This window comes from Chrysemys picta, chromosome 2 (genome assembly GCF_011386835.1).
Source record: "Chrysemys picta bellii isolate R12L10 chromosome 2, ASM1138683v2, whole genome shotgun sequence".
Classification (NCBI taxonomy): domain Eukaryota; kingdom Metazoa; phylum Chordata; order Testudines; family Emydidae; genus Chrysemys; species Chrysemys picta.
The window spans coordinates 44168831-44186229 of NC_088792.1; the positions used below are offsets into that span (position 1 = coordinate 44168831).

Here is a 17399-nt window from a genome sequence, read left to right on the forward strand (position 1 = left end):
AGGTAAATGTGAATTTACCAAGCCTGAAAGTGTCTTAAATTTTGACTGTCTCAGAACATAGCGTCTTAGGGTCTAGGAATTCATTCTGAATGCCACAAAATATTGTTTAAAATGCAGTCTAACATCTCCAAGTTACCTTAATAAATAGACAAAAGAATTGAATTTTGGATAAAAACATTTTTATCCAATTAAAAATACAATTTTTAAAAATTGAAATTATATATCTTTTTACAAGTTGCCAATTCTTTACTTCCTGTTTTATAGTTTTAGATGGCTAAGTGGATATTTAGTACTTGTTTCTTTAGTTGATTTTCTAATTGTTAGTAGAACTTCTGATTTTACATTAAAGAATGCTACTAAGAAGTTTCACACTTAAAATGTTAATCTGTGCTGCAAAAACATGTCCAGGACCTCATTAGCATCCTTGCTAGAAGAACAATAAAAACTCAGACACAAAATGGATAAACAAATATCCCTGCTATATTTGCAAACACCATCACCCTCCAATATATTGAAAATCCACAAGACAGCTGAAATGCTTTGACCAGGTTACATTCCTCCATATTTTAAGCCATTGAGACTTGTGCTGCTAAATCATGGAGATGCTTTTGAAAATCCCAGCCATAGATATCTAAAGAGTGGGCTTCCTAAGCTCCTGTTTTTGAAAATGATATCCTGTGTGTATAAAAAAGTTCACAATAACTTTGTTAATGTATTGAAAGTCTGAGTAGTTTTTCATTTTTAAAACTGAAGTAATTTTATTTTGAAGTGAGAGATTTTAAGCTGAGAAAGTTTCTAATAAAAATACAATTTTAGCTGCTGATGCTGCATACACTTAGGCACATGCATAGTGGAAATCAATGGGACTATTTATGAGAGTAAATTTACGTACCCGTTTAAGTGTTTGCAGGGTCAGAGCCTTATTTTTCAATATTTTGTTTTTTTGCCTATAGCACTTTTGTAAAATTCAAATAAGATATCCTACCAATGATAGTATTTCTTTTTTGTAAACCGCATCTATAATTTAGTTAATATATAAATTTTAATCTAAAGTTGCGGTGGCACAGATTTTCAACTTTGTTTTATGAAGTCTCAACCTGATTTAAATCAATTATTTTTAAAAAAAAATTCAGGTGATACCAATCATAATTTAAAGCAGTGATTTATTGGCTTGTCTCAGGGTAGAACAATTAAATGAAAAAAAATTGTAATTTTTTTATTATTAATTGTGGATTAAGCCTCCCATACATAGGTACAACAGTGTATTATTACCTTATAACAGTTCAATTATTTCTAAAACAGCTTGCAATTCATATGTAAATAACATTTTCTATAGTGGCATTCATCTGTGACTAGGTCAGGTTTCCCACAAATTTTATAGGCCTTCTGTTGCTGAGAGCAAAAGTTCAAAATCAAATATAAGGAAGCAGACTGTTCAGAACTAATTTTGCATGTTTTTAGCTCTTAGAAATACTTTAATTTTATAATATTGTGGAGATTTACTTTGCTATGCAATGTCAATGGTAATTTTTAATGATTGTATTTTTATTATAAGTGCTCAAACTGTTTTCATAGTTAGGGTTTAAGTTTAGTCTGAAGAGTTGTTCCTTTTCGATTCTTTCAAATTGAGGCATGTCAGAATATTTTTACTCTGCTATTCTCTAGTTCTCTTGCCATCCTTTCCTTATTTGTCAGTTCTTCTGGGGGATCTGATTAGAAAGTAAAAATCAGCACAATTGTACTTAAGCATCTGTGAAACTGAGTAAGTTTGTGTTATCACTTACACCAGGAGTGGGCAAACTTTTTGGCCCGAGGGCCACATCTGGGAATAGAAATTGTATGGCGGGCCATGAATGCTCACAGAATTAGGGTTGGGGTGCGGGAGGGGGTGAGAGCTCTGGTTGGGAGTGCAGGCTCCAGGGTGGGGCCAGAAATGAGAAGTTCAGGGTGTGGGAGGGTCAGGGGTGCAGGCTCAGGCCAGCGTTTACCTCAAGCGGCTCCCGGAAACAGCGGTCATGTCCCCCCCACTCTGGCTCCTACACAGAGCTGCAGCCAGGTGGCTCTGTGCGCTGCCCCATCTGCAGGTGCCAACCCTGCAGCTCCCATTGGCTGGCTCCCTGTTCCCAGGGAGGGCCAGGGGGCCGTGTGCAGAGCGTAGCCCTGTGGCTGCCCCTACGTGTAGGAGCTGGAGCAGGGCCATGCTGCGGTTTCCGGGAGCAGCATGGAGCAGCCCCCAACCCTGCTCCCCAGCTGGAGTACCGGAGCAGGACAAGCCCCAAATCCCACTCCCCAGCGGGAGCTCAAGGGCCGGCTTAAAACAGCTGGTGGGCTGGATCCAGCTGACGGGCCAAATGCGGCCCACGGGCCATAGTTTGCCCACCCCTGACTTACACTGCTCTTTCTGCTAGGAAAGCACAACTGTGTAATAGCAGAGATGCAGTCATGATAACTTTTGCAAGATTCTTCTGATTTTGTAGGTTATGTTCCCAAATCTCCAGAAAAGAGAAAATGTGGGATTCATGCAACCCCTATGTAAAAAAAAAAAAAAAAAACCCTGCTGCGTCCAGCTGAATTTCTTCCAGCTCTTCTCTGTGGTTTTCAGTATCTATCTTCTCTTCAACTATCCTTCTCTCTCTTTATCTCTTTTCCCTTCAGTTTAGTTCAGTGGTCCACCCAGAATTCCCATTTCTTCAACTGGCTTTGTGCAATTGTAGTTGGTTCCAAATTGCTACAGGAGCAAAGCAAGATCATTCTACCTATAAATTCTGCAGGTTTCTGCAGCTGCATGGGGAGGGATGAGTATCTTTTGTATCAAGTTAGAAAGTGCACTATGACATTTTTGCTGTCTCCATTCTCTCTCTTCCTGTCTGTTCCCTAGCTCTTCGTGTCCTGTTTTTACTCCTATGAGCCATACTTCTTCCTTGTCTCCCTCTCTTCAACCCCTCTGCCCCTGTAAGCCTGCACCAAAACACACAGGATTTTTAGTTTAGGCCCCAGTCCTGCAAAGGTTTGTGGTCAGCTTAACTTTATGCACATAAATAGTCATTAACTTCAGTGGAACTACTCATATGTGAAGTTAAGCATATTTGCAGGATTTCAGCCATAATTTCCAATCTAAAAAACCCACCAGCAACGTGGAATCATTACGACATAATTCAAATAATCACATTAACTTTTACTCTAATACTGTCGTCCCGTCTCCCTCCCCTCCCCCCCCCCCCCCCGGCACTAATCCTCTTATTGTTGCTATTCTATTTTTAGTGTCATATCTAAACAGTGGGGCTAAATTCTGCTCTCTATTATTATACTTGTAAGAATTTGGACTGACTTAATGACATCAGTGGAATTGCTTCTGATTTACAACAGTGTAATTTAGAGCAGAATTGGCCACCATTCAGGTCAGGGGCTGGCTTCTTTCTGACTGAGAAGCATCATCCACACCTATAGCACTGGATACATTTGTATCTAGTCAGATGCATTGTGCATGCTTTACAACAACATTTGGAAAGTCAACGTTGTTTAGCACTTTTTGGAAATTAACATAGCAGTTATTTGATCTAACAGCTGCATTGTCGTGGGATCCAGATTTCAACCTTTTAGAATATGATCGAAACCTAAATTTAAATAAATGTCATTTTCAAAGAATGCATTAATTAAATATTTGCAAATACTCCATTGAACTCTCAATTAATTATTATAAATTCTGTGAAATCCTACTAAATCTTTTTTAATCCTCTTACATTTTTGATCTGAAGAAACAATTTGCTCCAAGCTCAACACAGGACATAGCTTTGACACAGAAAGCTGTGGAACTCCACGTAAAAGTTGGATTAGTTGAATTTGTATAAAAGAGCGTTGGCAGTAAAAATGTTTCCATTCCCTATAATTGCAGCAGTTGATAGGAGCTGCTTACCACGTCTGCTTTTCAGAAAGCTATAATGGCTACAGTTGTGTGAACTAATAGGAGCCTACTGGGGAACTGTCAACTTGAATTGTGTTATATTGGTTATTGCAAGTTTTGTTGTTGTATGAAATTATTAGGGATGAAATTTCACAGCAATGTGATTTCAACTTGAAGGTGTCCCTTTGAATTTAACAGTATAATCTTTTTCTCTTCTTTCTTGTTCTTCTCTCCAACCCAGAACTTTTAAAATTATTTTTTGGAAAGGATAAGTGCACAAGCAAGAGAAATGAAATGGGTATTATTTCTGTACTGCTATTCTTGGGGAAGCAGCATGGTCCCAATTTTGTGAGATGCTTTGTGCTCTCAACTCTACGGTGATGAAGGGGACCCCGGAGCCCCAGCAGCTCTGGGTACTGGACCCTCATAAGAACGGCCGTACTGGGTCAAACCAAAGGTCCATCTAGCCCAGTATCCTGTCTACTGGCAGTGGCCAATGCCAGGTACCCCAGAGGGAGTGAACCTAACAGGTAATGATCAAGTGATCTCTTTCCTGCCATCCATCTCCACCCTCTGACAAACAGAGGCTAGGGACACCATTCCTTACTCATCCTCGCTACTAGCCATTAACGGACTTAACTTCCATGAATTTATCCAGTTCTCTTTTAAACGCTGTTATAGTCCCAGCCTTCACAACCACTTCCAGGCAAGGAGTTCCACAAGTTGACTGTGCACTGTGTGAAGAACTTCCTTTTATTTGTTTTAAACCTGCTGCCCATTAATTTCATTTGGTGGCCCCTAGTTCTTAGATTATGGGAACAAGTAAATAACTTTTCCTTATTTACTTTCTCCACATCATTCATGATTTTATATACCTCTATCATATCTTCCCCAGTCTCCTCTTTTCCAAGCTGAAAAGTCCTAGCCTCTTTAATATCTCCTCATATGGGACCCGTTCCAAACCCCTAATCATTTTAGTTGCCCTTCTCTGAACCTTTTCTAATGCCAGTATATCTCTTTTGAGGAGACCACATCTGTATGCAGTATTCAAGATGTGGGCGTACCATAGATTTATATAAGGGCAATAAGATACTCTCCGTCTTATTCTCTATCTCCTTTTTAATGATTCCTAACATCCTGTTTGCTTTTTTGACTGCCGCTGCACACTGCATGGACGTCTTCAGAGAACTATCCACGATAACTCCAAGATCTTTTTCCTGATTCATTGTAGTTAAATTAGCTAATTAGTTGGGGTTATTTTTTCCAATGTGCATTACTTTATATTTATCCACGTTTAGATTTCATTTGCCATTTTGTTGCCCAATCACTTAGTTTTGTGAGATCTTTTTGAAGTTCTTCACAGTCTGCTTTGGTCTTAACTATCTTGAGCAGTTTACTATCATCTGCAAACTTTGCCACCTCACTTTCTCCAGATCATTTATGAATAAGTTGAATAGGATTGGTCCTAGGACTGACCCTTGGGGAACACCACTAGTTACTCCTCTCCATTCTGAGAATTTACCATTTATTCCTACCCTTTGTTCCCGGTCTTTTAACCAGTTCTCAATCCATGAAAGGACCTTCCCTTTTATCATGACAGCTTAATTTACTAAGAGCCTTTGGTGATAATACAGACCCAGCCTTAAATATTTTCCTTTGAAACCGCCACTCAACACTTAGTCCTAAATATTTTCCATTGAAACAGCCACTGATGAGGGTTTTGGCATCATCTTCAGAAACTTCTTGCAATTCCAAAATACCATGTACAGTGCTTAGATACCACAGCAACTGATGATTTAGAAAAACGTTAAGATAGGTAGAGACTTGTTAATTCTGTTACACCCTGAATTTCTTCAGCTGTGTGGTGCTGGAATCATGTACCTGACCCTCCTCCCTACCCACTTTGTCACAGTTATTTTTAGTAAAAGTCAGGGACAGGTCAAGGGCTTCCGTGAATTTTTGTTTATTGCTCTCCTTCTATATCCTTCCCCATCCCCACTGGTTCCCAGTCCTCTTGCCCAGACAGTCACACCACCCAGGCTCCTTGACAATCTCATTCTCCTTCCCAGCCTGGCTCCCAGTCTCCTTGCCCAGCTGGTCTCCATCTCCTCCAACCCAACTCCCAGGCCCAGTTTCCCAGTCCTCTCCTCCTGCCAGCCTCCAATCCTAATCTCCCCAAAACCCTTCAGGTTATTTGTCCCAATCTCCAATTAGACGCACCCCAATCTGACTCTTGCATTCAAATCAGGCAGCTTTTTTCCTCCATGTTGCCTGGCTGTTAGCAGGAAGGGCATTTAGGGTGCAGGAAAGGCAGGGTCCCTCATTTACGTTTGGGGACCATCCCCTGGGCCGTAGTAGCCCAGAGCTGCAATTGCAGGGATAGTCCTACTTCAGCCCCCTGCACCACTGGACTGTAGCATGTTTATTGTGGACAAAATCTTCAGGGAATTTAGTCCCAAAAAGTTTGGTAAGTTTCTACTGAGCATGTGTGAACTGTGATTGTTCAGAGTCTTAGGCCTTGTCTACACTACGAGAGTAGTTCGATTTTACTTGCATCGAATTTTTGTAATCGATATTGCAAAGTCGAACGTGTGTGTCCACACTAAGGACAGTAATTCGACTTTGTGCGTCCACACTAACGGTGATAGCGTCGACATTCGAAGCGGTGCACTGTGGTCAGCTATCCCACAGTTCCCGCAGTCCCCTCTGCCCATTGGAATTCTGGGTGTAGCCGGCAATGCCTTCTGGGTAACAAAATGAGTCGAGGGTGCTTTTGGGAAACTGTCGTCATCCGTCCATCACTCCCGCCCTCCCTCCCTGAAAGCGCCGGCGGGAAAACAGTTTGCGCGCTTTTCCAGTCATTGACAGCGCGGACGCCACTGTACTCCGAGCATGGAGCCCGCTGCGACCATCGCTGCAGTTGTGGCCGCTCTCAACGTCTCGCAGCTTATCATAAAGGTTTCCCTGAGGCAGATGCAGAAAAGTCAGGCAAGGAGGCTACGGCACCGCGGTGATGTCCTGAAGTCTGAGAGTAGCACAGACCTGTCAGAAAGCAGGCGACCCAGCGCCGAGGACATCACAGTGGCAATGGGTCATGTTGATGCCGTGGAACGGCGATTCTGGGCACGGGAGACAAGCACTGAGTGGTGGGACCGCATAGTGCTGCAGGTCTGGGATGAATCCCAGTGGCTGCGAAACTTTCGCATGCGGAAGGGAACTTTCCTGGAACTTTGTGAGTTGCTGTCCCCTGCCCTGAAGCGCAGTGACACCCGGTTGCGAGCTGCACTGAGTGTACAGAAGCGAGTGGCCATAGCCCTGTGGAAGCTTGCAACGCCAGACAGCTACCGGTCAGTCGCGAACCAGTTTGGGGTGGGCAAATCTACCGTGGGGGTTGTTGTGATGCAAGTAGCGAAGGCAATCGTTGATGTACTGCTGCCAAAGGTAGTGACCCTGGGAAACGTGGAGGCGATCATAGATGGCTTCGCAGCGATGGGATTCCCAAACTGCGGTGGGGCCATAGATGGAACTCACATCCCTATCCTGGCACCGGACCACCAGGCCACCCAGTACATTAACCGAAAGGGATACTTTTCCATGGTGCTGCAAGCACTGGTGGACCACAGGGGACGTTTTACCAACATCTACGTGGGATGGCCGGGCAAGGTTCATGACGCTCGTGTTTTCAGGAACTCTGGTCTGTTTAGACGGCTGCAACAAGGTATTTACTTCCCGGACCACAAAATAACTGTTGGGGATGTGGAGATGCCTATAGTCATCCTCGGGGACCCAGCCTACCCGCTAATGCCCTGGCTCATGAAGCCCTATACTGGCGCCCTGGACACTGAAAAAGAACTCTTCAACTACCGGCTGAGCAAGTGCAGAATGGTGGTGGAGTGTGCTTTTGGCCGTCTCAAGGGGAGATGGAGAAGCTTACTGACTCGCTGTGATCTCAGCGAAACCAATATCCCCATTGTTATAGCAGCTTGCTGTGTGCTCCACAATCTCTGTGAGAGCAAGGGGGAGACCTTTATGGCGGGGTGGGAGGTTGAGGAAAATAGCCTGGCTGGTGATTACTCACAGCCAGACAGCCGGGCGATTAGAAGAGACCAGCGGGAAGCGCTGTGCATCCGGGAGGCTTTGAAAGCAAAGTTCCTGAGTGAGCAGGGTAACCTGTGATTTTATAGTTTGTGTACTGAGAAGCTAAACCTGCCCCCGTTTCTTTACCCAGGTAATGTTGACTATCCTATCCAGTTACATACCCCCTTCACCCCCCCTCCAACACACGTGTCGAAATAAAAATAGTTCTACTTTGTTAAAGCACACCGTTTTCTTTAATACTGTTTTAGCGGGAATTTTTAAAAACTGGGACGCAGACTGTGGTGCGGGGCGGGTCTAGTGTTGTGATGCGAATGCAGCTTCTAAACTCAAGGATTGACAGGCTCCGCTGCGGTGGGATGCTTGTTTCAACGGAGCCTGTCACCCCTCCTGATCGGGACTGTGTGTATGGGAGGTCTATTTGACTTTGTGGCAGGGGGAGGACGGTTACAGATCCCATGCTGTGTGGCTCTGTGATCCTGTCTAAGGACCGGCGCTTAAGATCTGTAACTGCCCTCCCCCGCCACAAAGTCACAGAGCAACCCACCCCCCCCAACATTACATCAAAACAACCTCCCAGACTAACCGGGGCAACTAGTCACTGCATCACTGCACTGTGTATGTGCCCTGCTGCTGTGCCTGCCCCCGACTATGTACCCTGCCAAAGGAGACTGTCCTGTCCAATTTCCAACCCCCTTTCCCCTCCTCCTCCAAAAGAACATGATTGAAACAGTAGTTAACAGAAACGAATTTTTTATTATCAACTACACATGGCATTGGGAGGTGAAACTTGGACGTGGGCTTGTGTCAGGCGGGAAGGAAAGAACTTTTCAAATTTTGGGAAATGAGAGCCTTCTGCTACTAGAGCTCTCTGCAGGGGTGGAGTGAGAGTTAGCAGGGACTCTGCCGCCTCTCCTTCTTTGCACTTTGGGTGAGGTGGGTATGGGACTTGGTGGCGGGGGAGGGCGGTTAGAGATGGACTGCAGCGGGGCTCTGTCCTCCTGCCTCCGTTCCTGCAGAACATCCACAAGGCGCCGGAGCGTGTCCGTTTGCTCCCTCAGTAGTCCAAGCAGCGTTTGAGTCGCCTGCTGGTCTTCCTGCCGCCACCTCTCCTCCCGATCCATGTTGGCTTGGTGCATTCGGGTCAAGTTCTCCCGCCACTGGGTCTGCTGTGCTGCCTGGGCTTGGGAAGAGGCCATAAGCTCAGAGAACATGTCCTCCCGTGTCCTCTTCTTCCTACGCCTAATCCGCGCTAGCCTCTGGGAGTGTGATTCCAGGCTAGGTTGTGAGACAGTCGCAGACGGGGCTGTGGAAATGGGAAAAAGGGAGTGAATTCCTCTGAAAGATAAATGTAGTTGTGAACAAAGAACATAGTCTTTCTCTGTGAACAAGACCATGCACAGCACCTTTCACATGCGCACTCAGCACAAGGTCGAATTCTCGGCCTTCGCATTCTGTGCCTGGGGTCTTGAACAGCACATTTGAGAAGCGAGGCAGCACAACGGAATTTCTGTTGCAGGCAGACATGGTAAGCCGTACACTTGTGGCAGTTTAAAACTTTTATATTACCACTGGCCTCATTTCACATTTAAATCAATGTCAGTCCCTGCTGCCAGCAATCCGGCAAGCGGGAACTCTGCCCCTGTCCCACCCCCTCGCGGCTGTCCCCGGGAATGATCCCTTTCGGCTGCCCCTCTCCCGCCTCCACCGCATGGCTGCAAACCAGCGGTGACAGTTCTGTAAAGGAACGGGAAAGCAGTCCCAACACTAACATTCCCCTACCTAATTAAAAGCAGGTCACCATGGCCGACATCACCCTGATGAGGATCTCCGAGAGCGACAAAGAGAGAATGCTCCGGGAAAGCCTCCAAAGACCAGGGCCGTATGCCGCCCTGCTGTGCAGAGCAATGATCCCCGAGTACCTGATAATCTCGTGGCGCGGCAACGTGTCGTACTTCGGAGGACCCAATAAGGCCGCTCTCCCCAAGAACCTCATGCAACGGCTTTCAAGTTACCTCCAGGAGAGCTTCATCGAGATGTCCCAGGAGGATTACTGCTCTATCCCCGCACATATAGACCGCATTTTACTGTAGCTGCAGTAGCAGGGAATACACAGTAGAGCGGCTTGTGCAGGACAATCACTGAAAACCGGACATTGCTAGATTTCTTTTCAAAACTTGCACTGCCCCTTACTAAACCGTTAAGCGCCTAGGGCACACTAATCATGAACAACCCATTCTTTTAATTGTTAATATTCCTGTTTTGTTAAAAATAAATGTTTAGATGTTTACAACACTTACTGGCTGATCCTTCACCAGATTCTGTGTCCGGGGTAATGGCTGGGGACGCTTCGTAGGGGATCTCTGTAAGGGTGATGAAGAGATCCTGGCTGTCGGGGAAATCAGCGTTGTGAGAGCTGCCAACTGCCTCGCCCTCCTCATCTCCTTCCTCATCTTCCCCGTCCCCTAACATGTCTGAGGAACCGGCCGTGGACAGTATCCCATCCTCAGAGTCCACGGTCACTGGTGGGGTAGTGGTGGCGGCAGCACCGAGGATGGAATGCAGTGCCTCGTAGAAACGGGATGTCTGGGGATGGGATCCGGAGCGTCCGTTTGCCTCTTTGGTCTTCTGGTAGCCTTGTCTCAGCTCCTTGATTTTCACGCGGCACTGCGTTGCATCCCGGCTGTATCCTCTCTCTGCCATGTCTTTAGAGATCTTCTCGTAGATCTTTGCATTCCTTCTTTTGGATCGCAGCTCGGAAAGCACGGACTCATCGCCCCACACAGCGATGAGATCCAAGACTTCACGATCAGTCCATGCTGGGGCTCTCTTTCTATTCCCAGACTGCACGGCCATCACTGCTGGAGAGCTCTGCATCGTTGCCAGTGCTGCTGTGCTCGCCACGATGTCCAGACAGGAAATGAGATTCAAACTGGCCAGACAGGAAAAGGAATTCAAATTCAAATTTTCCCGGGGCTTTTCCTGTGTGGCTGGTCAGAGCATCCGAGCTCGCACTGCTGTCCAGAGCGTCAACAGAGTGGTGCACTGTGGGATAGCTCCCGGAGCTATTAGCGTCGATTTCCATCCACACCTAGCCTAATTCGACATGGCCATGTCGAATTTAGCGCTACTCCCCTCGTCGGGGAGGAGTACAGAAGTCGAATTAAAGAGACCTCTATGTCGAACTAAATAGCATCGCAGTGTGGACGGGTGCAGGGTTAATTCGATTTAACGGCGCTAACTTCGACATAAACGCCTAGTGTAGACCAGGCCTTAGAATTTAGCTAATTTGGTCAGATTTTCATGGGGATGGCAAAATACACATACCAGACACAACGGTCACCCTGGCTAACTTTCAAGTCCCTGCTCCAAAGCAAGAGGGCACTAGAACTACTCAAAGAAGGAGTTGCATGGGCAAAACTTATTTTTCTTTATCCTCATTCTTTGAAATTGTTCAATTGTTTTGAGAAAATTCAGCCTGAGGCAAGCAATTTTGGAAATTTTCAGCCTGCATGAATAAAGTTTGTCAAAGTTATAAGCAACTGAAAACAGTTGATAATGGGAAGGGTCATCACCCTTAATTATAAGCAGTACTACCCGCTAATTTCGCTATTGTTAATGCAGCATTTTCTAAACTGCAGTTAAGAAATGTAAGGATATTTTATTGCTTCTTGGTTGGTTAAATAAATTAAAGAGCATATGATTGAGATAATTACTCACTTTTTTTCTTTTAAATTTAGAGAGTGGAGGGATTTCTTAGCAAAGATATCAGCTATCTGATTTCTAATAAAAAGGAAGCAAAATTTGCTCAGGTTCTTGGACAAATTTCTCCGGTCCCAAGCCCAGGCTCTGCACATACGGGCGGAAATAGTTCACCTCATCCCAGTAGCAGAAGAGATCGACATGATGGAAATTCATTTAAGATGGTGGATACAGTAAGTTTCTTGAGAAAAATGTTGCAAATCGTGCATCCTACCCCAGCTGCTCATACGATCTTCCCTTATTTTGTTTTCTAAAGGCTGTGTAAACTGTGGAGCTGAGATTGACTTGGTTCAACATAACAAACATAGTTTGAACCAGTTTAAAACTAACTCTGATAGTTAAATATGGCTTAACCTGCCTAAGCTAGAGTGTTTTTCCCCAAAATACAGTTCAAATATTGGCTCTTTCCTTACTGAAGCCAACCAAGTTTAAACCAAAGTTTTGAAAACTGTTTTCTAGCATAGGGTGGCAATCTGCTTAAACAGCAATATCATTAACAACTTTGAAACAGTGTAATTTAAAATGGTTCAGAACACAGTTTGATCCCTAATGTGAACAAGACCTGCAGTGACATATGCCAACATTCTTTAGAAACCCAGGAATTGCAGCTACATATGTAGAGCCTTTTTAACATCATTCTACATGATTTTGCTAGTGGAAAGATTTTGTGTGATACAGTCAACTCACTTTCACTATCTTATCAACACTAGTAGACAGAAGATTTTTGTAGCTGTATTATCATCTAGGAAATAAGCACACAAATCAAATATTGTAAATCTGTCTGTTTTCAGTGGTCAAATGTTTTTTTGCTACAGAATGACTTTAATAGTCCTCAGGCCCTTTCCCTGAGCACTGCACTGATTTCCACCAAGTTTGTAACATGGTTGACTGAGCAAGTCTCATGTCCACCTGTGACACAGTTAAAAACTATGTGAGCATACCATGTCTGATCCCTGTTTAGGAATAGGATTATGACTGGCAGTGGGTGAAAAACTGAGTTTTCTGGTAGCTGTGAAAAATCTGAAAAAGAATTTAGCTTGAACCAATCCTAAAATTCCAGAAAATATCACTGAATTGAAAAAAGTTGACATTTCATTTCAAATTGAACAAAATGTTTTGTTTGACCCAAAACTAACCATTTTGTTTTGGGGCACATTTTCACATACAAGTAAATGAAATGAAGGTCTAGATTACAAGGTGGGCCCCTTCATATTGTTAATGTTTAGTCCAGTGGTTAGTGCACTTATCTGGAATGCAGGAGACCTGGGTTCAGTTCCCCACAAGTGAGGCGGAGAAGGAATTTGAACTTAGTGCACTCTCTGCAACATGAGAGACCCAATCCCTGGGCTATCGTGTAGTCTGCAGGGGTTCTTTCTCATTGTCTTCTGTTGGTGTTGTTCCACTTTGTAAAAAATACTTGAATAGTCATTAGGCCAGAGAGAACTACTCTATATCCTGGTGATTTGGGCACTTGCCTGTGTGGTGGGAGATCCCTGCTCTAATGCTTTGATCTGTTTTTGGCTGAAACTGTTTGGGAAATTTCTGTCAAATTCACAAATAGTTTGGGATCAACCGAAACTGCATTTTTCAACAAATAAACTATTAGTCCAGAAAAGTTCACCCTGCACTTGCTAGGATACACAAGCCAGGTTGCAGTACTTTCTAATATGGTCATTCTCACTTAATCTTGTGTGTGTAACAGGTTACCCAGCTAAGTCTCTGTTCGTTACTAATAAATGTGGTCATACAGTAGGGAAGTCGGAGGTCTTGCAGTGGGAGAGGTCAGGATAGAAGTGGGACTTGACAGCTAAGGAGGATTCAGACATGAAAAGCTCTGGAAAAAAGCAGCAGCAGAGCTGGTCATCCTAGAGGTGCCTGGGGGGAGCACTTTCTCTCTGGTGTTTAGCTTCTAATAAGTATTTGAAATGTCTTATGCCCATAGCTGAATATCATAATTTCCTTGAATATGTATTGAAGTATATCCCTTATCATGCAGTTGCACATTGATACGCATTGTGAAATCTGTCTTTGCAGTAAATAAAACTGGAAGCTTAGGTAAAGACTACATTGTTAAACTTTGCTGGGTCTAACAGAGGACATGAAAACTGTTAACACTGATTAACCACATTTTTGTGTTTTCAGTACTTGCTGATTTATTTTCTGTAATTGATCGTCCCAAAATAATCACTGAAAAAAATCCAGAAATCAAAGACATTTCACAGTCCTAACACTGAGCAAATGTGGCCATAAAAACATTCATAAATTCAGGATTTTCAGAATCCTATTTGACCTATAGGATGAGGTTAATTCTTTGCTATGTGTCCCTCCTGCTTGGAGGTGACTTAGAATGTTTGGAATCTGAAATATATGGGTGTTCATAAGTGATATCAGTCCTTGGCAGTAGAGGGCTAATATGGCAATACCTTCTCTAGAATTTCACCCAGGCTGTTGAGATGGTACTGTGCCAAAATTTTGTTCCTTAAAACATATTGCTAGTAACTCTCATGGAAGTGGTCTTTCAATATTGCAAACTATTAACAGTGAAAATACTGACCTTATAGCTATATAGATCCCAACAGCACTCTGTAAAAGGAGTGCTGATTTTCAGCATCTGATTGAATGAATGAAAATTGATAGAAAATGGTAGCATATTAAATAATGCATTAACACATGATGGTTATAATATACGGTATTTTGTTGGTTTAATAGAGATATTTAACACACAACCTTTAACCTCAATTTGTACAAAAAGCTAATTTTTAACATAAAAAGATAACTCCCCTTATGTTTCACTGTCTGAAATGAGCACTAATGTGTTGCATACAATAAGCAAAGTTTCTTTAATTTTAGGTACGTTTGAGCAGAGGAAAATCTTTAGTTGAAAAAGCTATCAAAGAACAGGTAAGCTGAGCAGTCGATAAATTTGGATTTAGTAAAGATTATTTCTCTCTCGCTATTCTGAATGGTAGTGAACATCAGCAGAAGTAGAGCGATCTAAGGGAAAATACACTGATGGGAAGTACAGCCAGAGGTACTATGCTGTTTCTCACCAGCACACTGTACCTTCAGGACTTGTTGCAAGACTCACCTGTTTTTCCATTTATTTCCTGGAGACCTCGGAAAGGAGAGAAAGGATCTGTTTGTAAAGGTTTATGACTAATAATTGATATTTGATCAAGGTCTTTGCATTTCCTGTAGTTCGTACCCACAGAAATTATATATATGAATAAATTCAGCAGTTTCAGGATTCCCAGTTGATAAATCATATAACAATGTGAGCAACATGGGCTTTATGGAAGCCAAATGTCTTCTGGATGGAAAGATGCTGTGACATGAAGATTGTGAAGGCAGTTGAGGCAAGTGAAAGTCATCCTTATCTTTTGGCAGGAAACTGCAGGAGAAGACCATGTCTTGGCCTCAACTTTTCTTATGTCTTGCTTTACATCAAATCTTTAAAGGTATTGCTTTTATTAAATATTAATAATGTTTACTTTTTGCAGGAATTAATCCCTTCAGGTAGTATACTATCCAATGCCTTGAGTTGGGGAGTGAAAATACTTCATGTTGATGGTAAATATATTAGTTTTATAAACTTTTAATCAAAACGTGAAATTTATTTTAATTAAATCACTGACAAGATTTGCTATTTTTCAAAAGTATTATTAAAAACAACAAATCACTTCAAGAATTTAAAAAAGAAGTTTGGCTAAATATAAATTCTCTCCTTTTTTGAAAGATATTAAAAATTATCTTGAGCAAAAGAAAAAGGAGCTCTACCTGATCAAGAAAGCAAGCATTTCAATCAAAGATGTGGTGAGTGAGTCCTTTCTAACTTAATGAAATAATTATTAGCAATGACAAATATTGTAGGTGAGTTAAACAGTTCCTTCCAAGATGCTGGTTTATTTTTATGTATTTTGGTTTATTTATGTATTAATTTTCTGATAACTGGTATGTCTTTTGGGCCCTCAGTAATTTTTTAAACCAAATCAGTTTAAAAATCAGAAGGGAAATGCTTGCTATGTTTGACTAGCATCATTTTTTTAAGATAAATTTGTAATATCCTTAATCTCTTTAATAATATCCTTAGTCTCTCTAGTTCACCGCTCTGAAAAAAGTATGTCTAGGAGCCAGTAGCTGTAAAGTTTCTGAGAGGGCTATTCCCCCTGCACCAAGCTAGAGTAGACTGGGGACTACTCTAATTTACTCTGTTTACTAAGGGTCCCACAAGCCAGAAAATTGGGATATTGTCATGCCTTAAGGGTATCCCAACCATGACCATCTTTTCCCTGGTATGGATGTGTAAGACCCTCTACTTTTATGCCACTGAAGGATCCCAGTTGCACTGGGGTGATCTTTCCAGGGCTAGATAAGCAGTAAAGATCAAAGTGATGACACTACATAGAAAAATTTGGCCTACAGAGTGTGACTCTTCCCAGATTGCACAGCAAAAGTCTCCTGGTTCCCAGTCTTCTCACCGGAGTACAGTGTCTTCAGGCTACTCCAAGTGTGGTGTAGAGCCAGCATATAACTTTTTATTGGTCCCCCCAGTTCCTGGTTTATGATCAGCGTAACTCTATTTAGGCTACTGTTGTTTGGCTGGTAGCTTTATATTTTTAATTAAGGCAGTGAATTTTTATGAATGCCCAGTCCACCTGATCTGTAGTATGTAAATAGCAGATAATACTGTACGTGCTGCCCTGGAATTCAGTACAAATTAACTTTTTGGAGCCACTTGGAAGCCTTTGCTGAATCTCGTGAGTGTATCAATTTTCCTTTCCAGGTCTTGTAATGGCCTGATACTTTTCAGTAATACAAAATCGGTAATGTTGACTCAGTATCTTGCCACATTCCAGGTAGTCTTAAGTAGAGCTACAACTTGAGGAGGTTATGGAATCTGAGTATTTGGTTTTTAACCAATAAATCCAAGGACTTAATATTTTGAAATTTGTAAATATTTCCTGTAGTACAGTCCTGATTTGCTAAAATAACATGGAATAACTATTGTCACTTTTAATCACGTAAATTAGTGATATTTTTATGCAAGGAGCCATAAATGCTCTGAAACCAATAAAGTTGCCTCCTACAATTTTTAACAGCATTTTTACCTGTTATCTCCATTTATAATAAAACAGTATTGCAAAAATACAGTGAATATCCATCAGCCAGTTTTCACATGAGTTTTTACCATGATGGTTATGAGGAAAATTTTATTCATTTGTTAAAAAATTACTCTTGAATAGCAGAATTTTGCAATATTTCTTTGAGAAATAGACATGACAGATTTTCAGAATATTCATGTGCCTAATTTGCATATCAGTTAATCATGATTTCACACAAACATGCACACACAGTTTTAGAAATATTCCACTAAATGTTGAGGTTAAATAGAAACAATATTCAAACTTTTTTTTCTTTTAACTAGGGGAAACGATGTGGTGGTCAGAAATCAAAAAGTAAGTATTTTGACACTTGTTGAGGTTTCTACGTTATCATGTTTTCTGAATGCTGAAAAATACATTGTTTGTCTGAGAGAGCATCCTTGGCATACTCTTAATCTAGTTGGCCTGAGAAAAGTGTACAAAAATATCTCACGGTAATGATAAGTTTATAGGCAGATATTTAAAAAGAAAATCAGCTG

The 17399-nt window shown here is 42.4% G+C and overlaps 2 protein-coding genes across 29 annotated transcripts in view; one reads left to right on the forward strand and one right to left on the reverse strand.

Moving 5' to 3' along the window:
- The window catches only part of DBF4 (DBF4-CDC7 kinase regulatory subunit), a 40815-nt gene that overhangs the window by 6867 nt on the left and 16549 nt on the right, over positions 1–17399 (forward strand). For 16 of the 28 annotated variants that reach the window (XR_010599136.1, XR_010599137.1, XR_010599135.1 and 13 more), the window contains exons 4-8: positions 11737–11931; positions 14609–14659; positions 15259–15328; positions 15495–15571; positions 17184–17214. Coding sequence is in view for 25 of the 28 variants with exons in the window: in XM_042861164.2 (XP_042717098.2) it covers positions 11737–11931; positions 14609–14659; positions 15259–15328; positions 15495–15571; positions 17184–17214 (424 nt within the window). In the remaining 3 variants the exon portion in view is untranslated. Of the gene's footprint in view, positions 1–4142; positions 4432–11736; positions 11932–14608; positions 15115–15258; positions 15329–15494; positions 15572–17183; positions 17215–17399 lie in introns of all 28 variants that reach the window. The other 12 variants (XM_042861174.2, XM_065586948.1, XM_065586950.1 and 9 more) reach the window with 3 other exon arrangements.
- On the reverse strand, positions 8733–11275 carry LOC135981931 (uncharacterized). Its single transcript, XM_065586977.1, has 2 exons — positions 10297–11275; positions 8733–9302 (listed from the first exon to the last, which is right to left on the reverse strand). Exons 1-2 carry the CDS (start codon positions 10871–10873, stop codon positions 8827–8829), a joined length of 1053 nt encoding a protein of 350 aa, XP_065443049.1. The 5' UTR covers positions 10874–11275; the 3' UTR covers positions 8733–8826.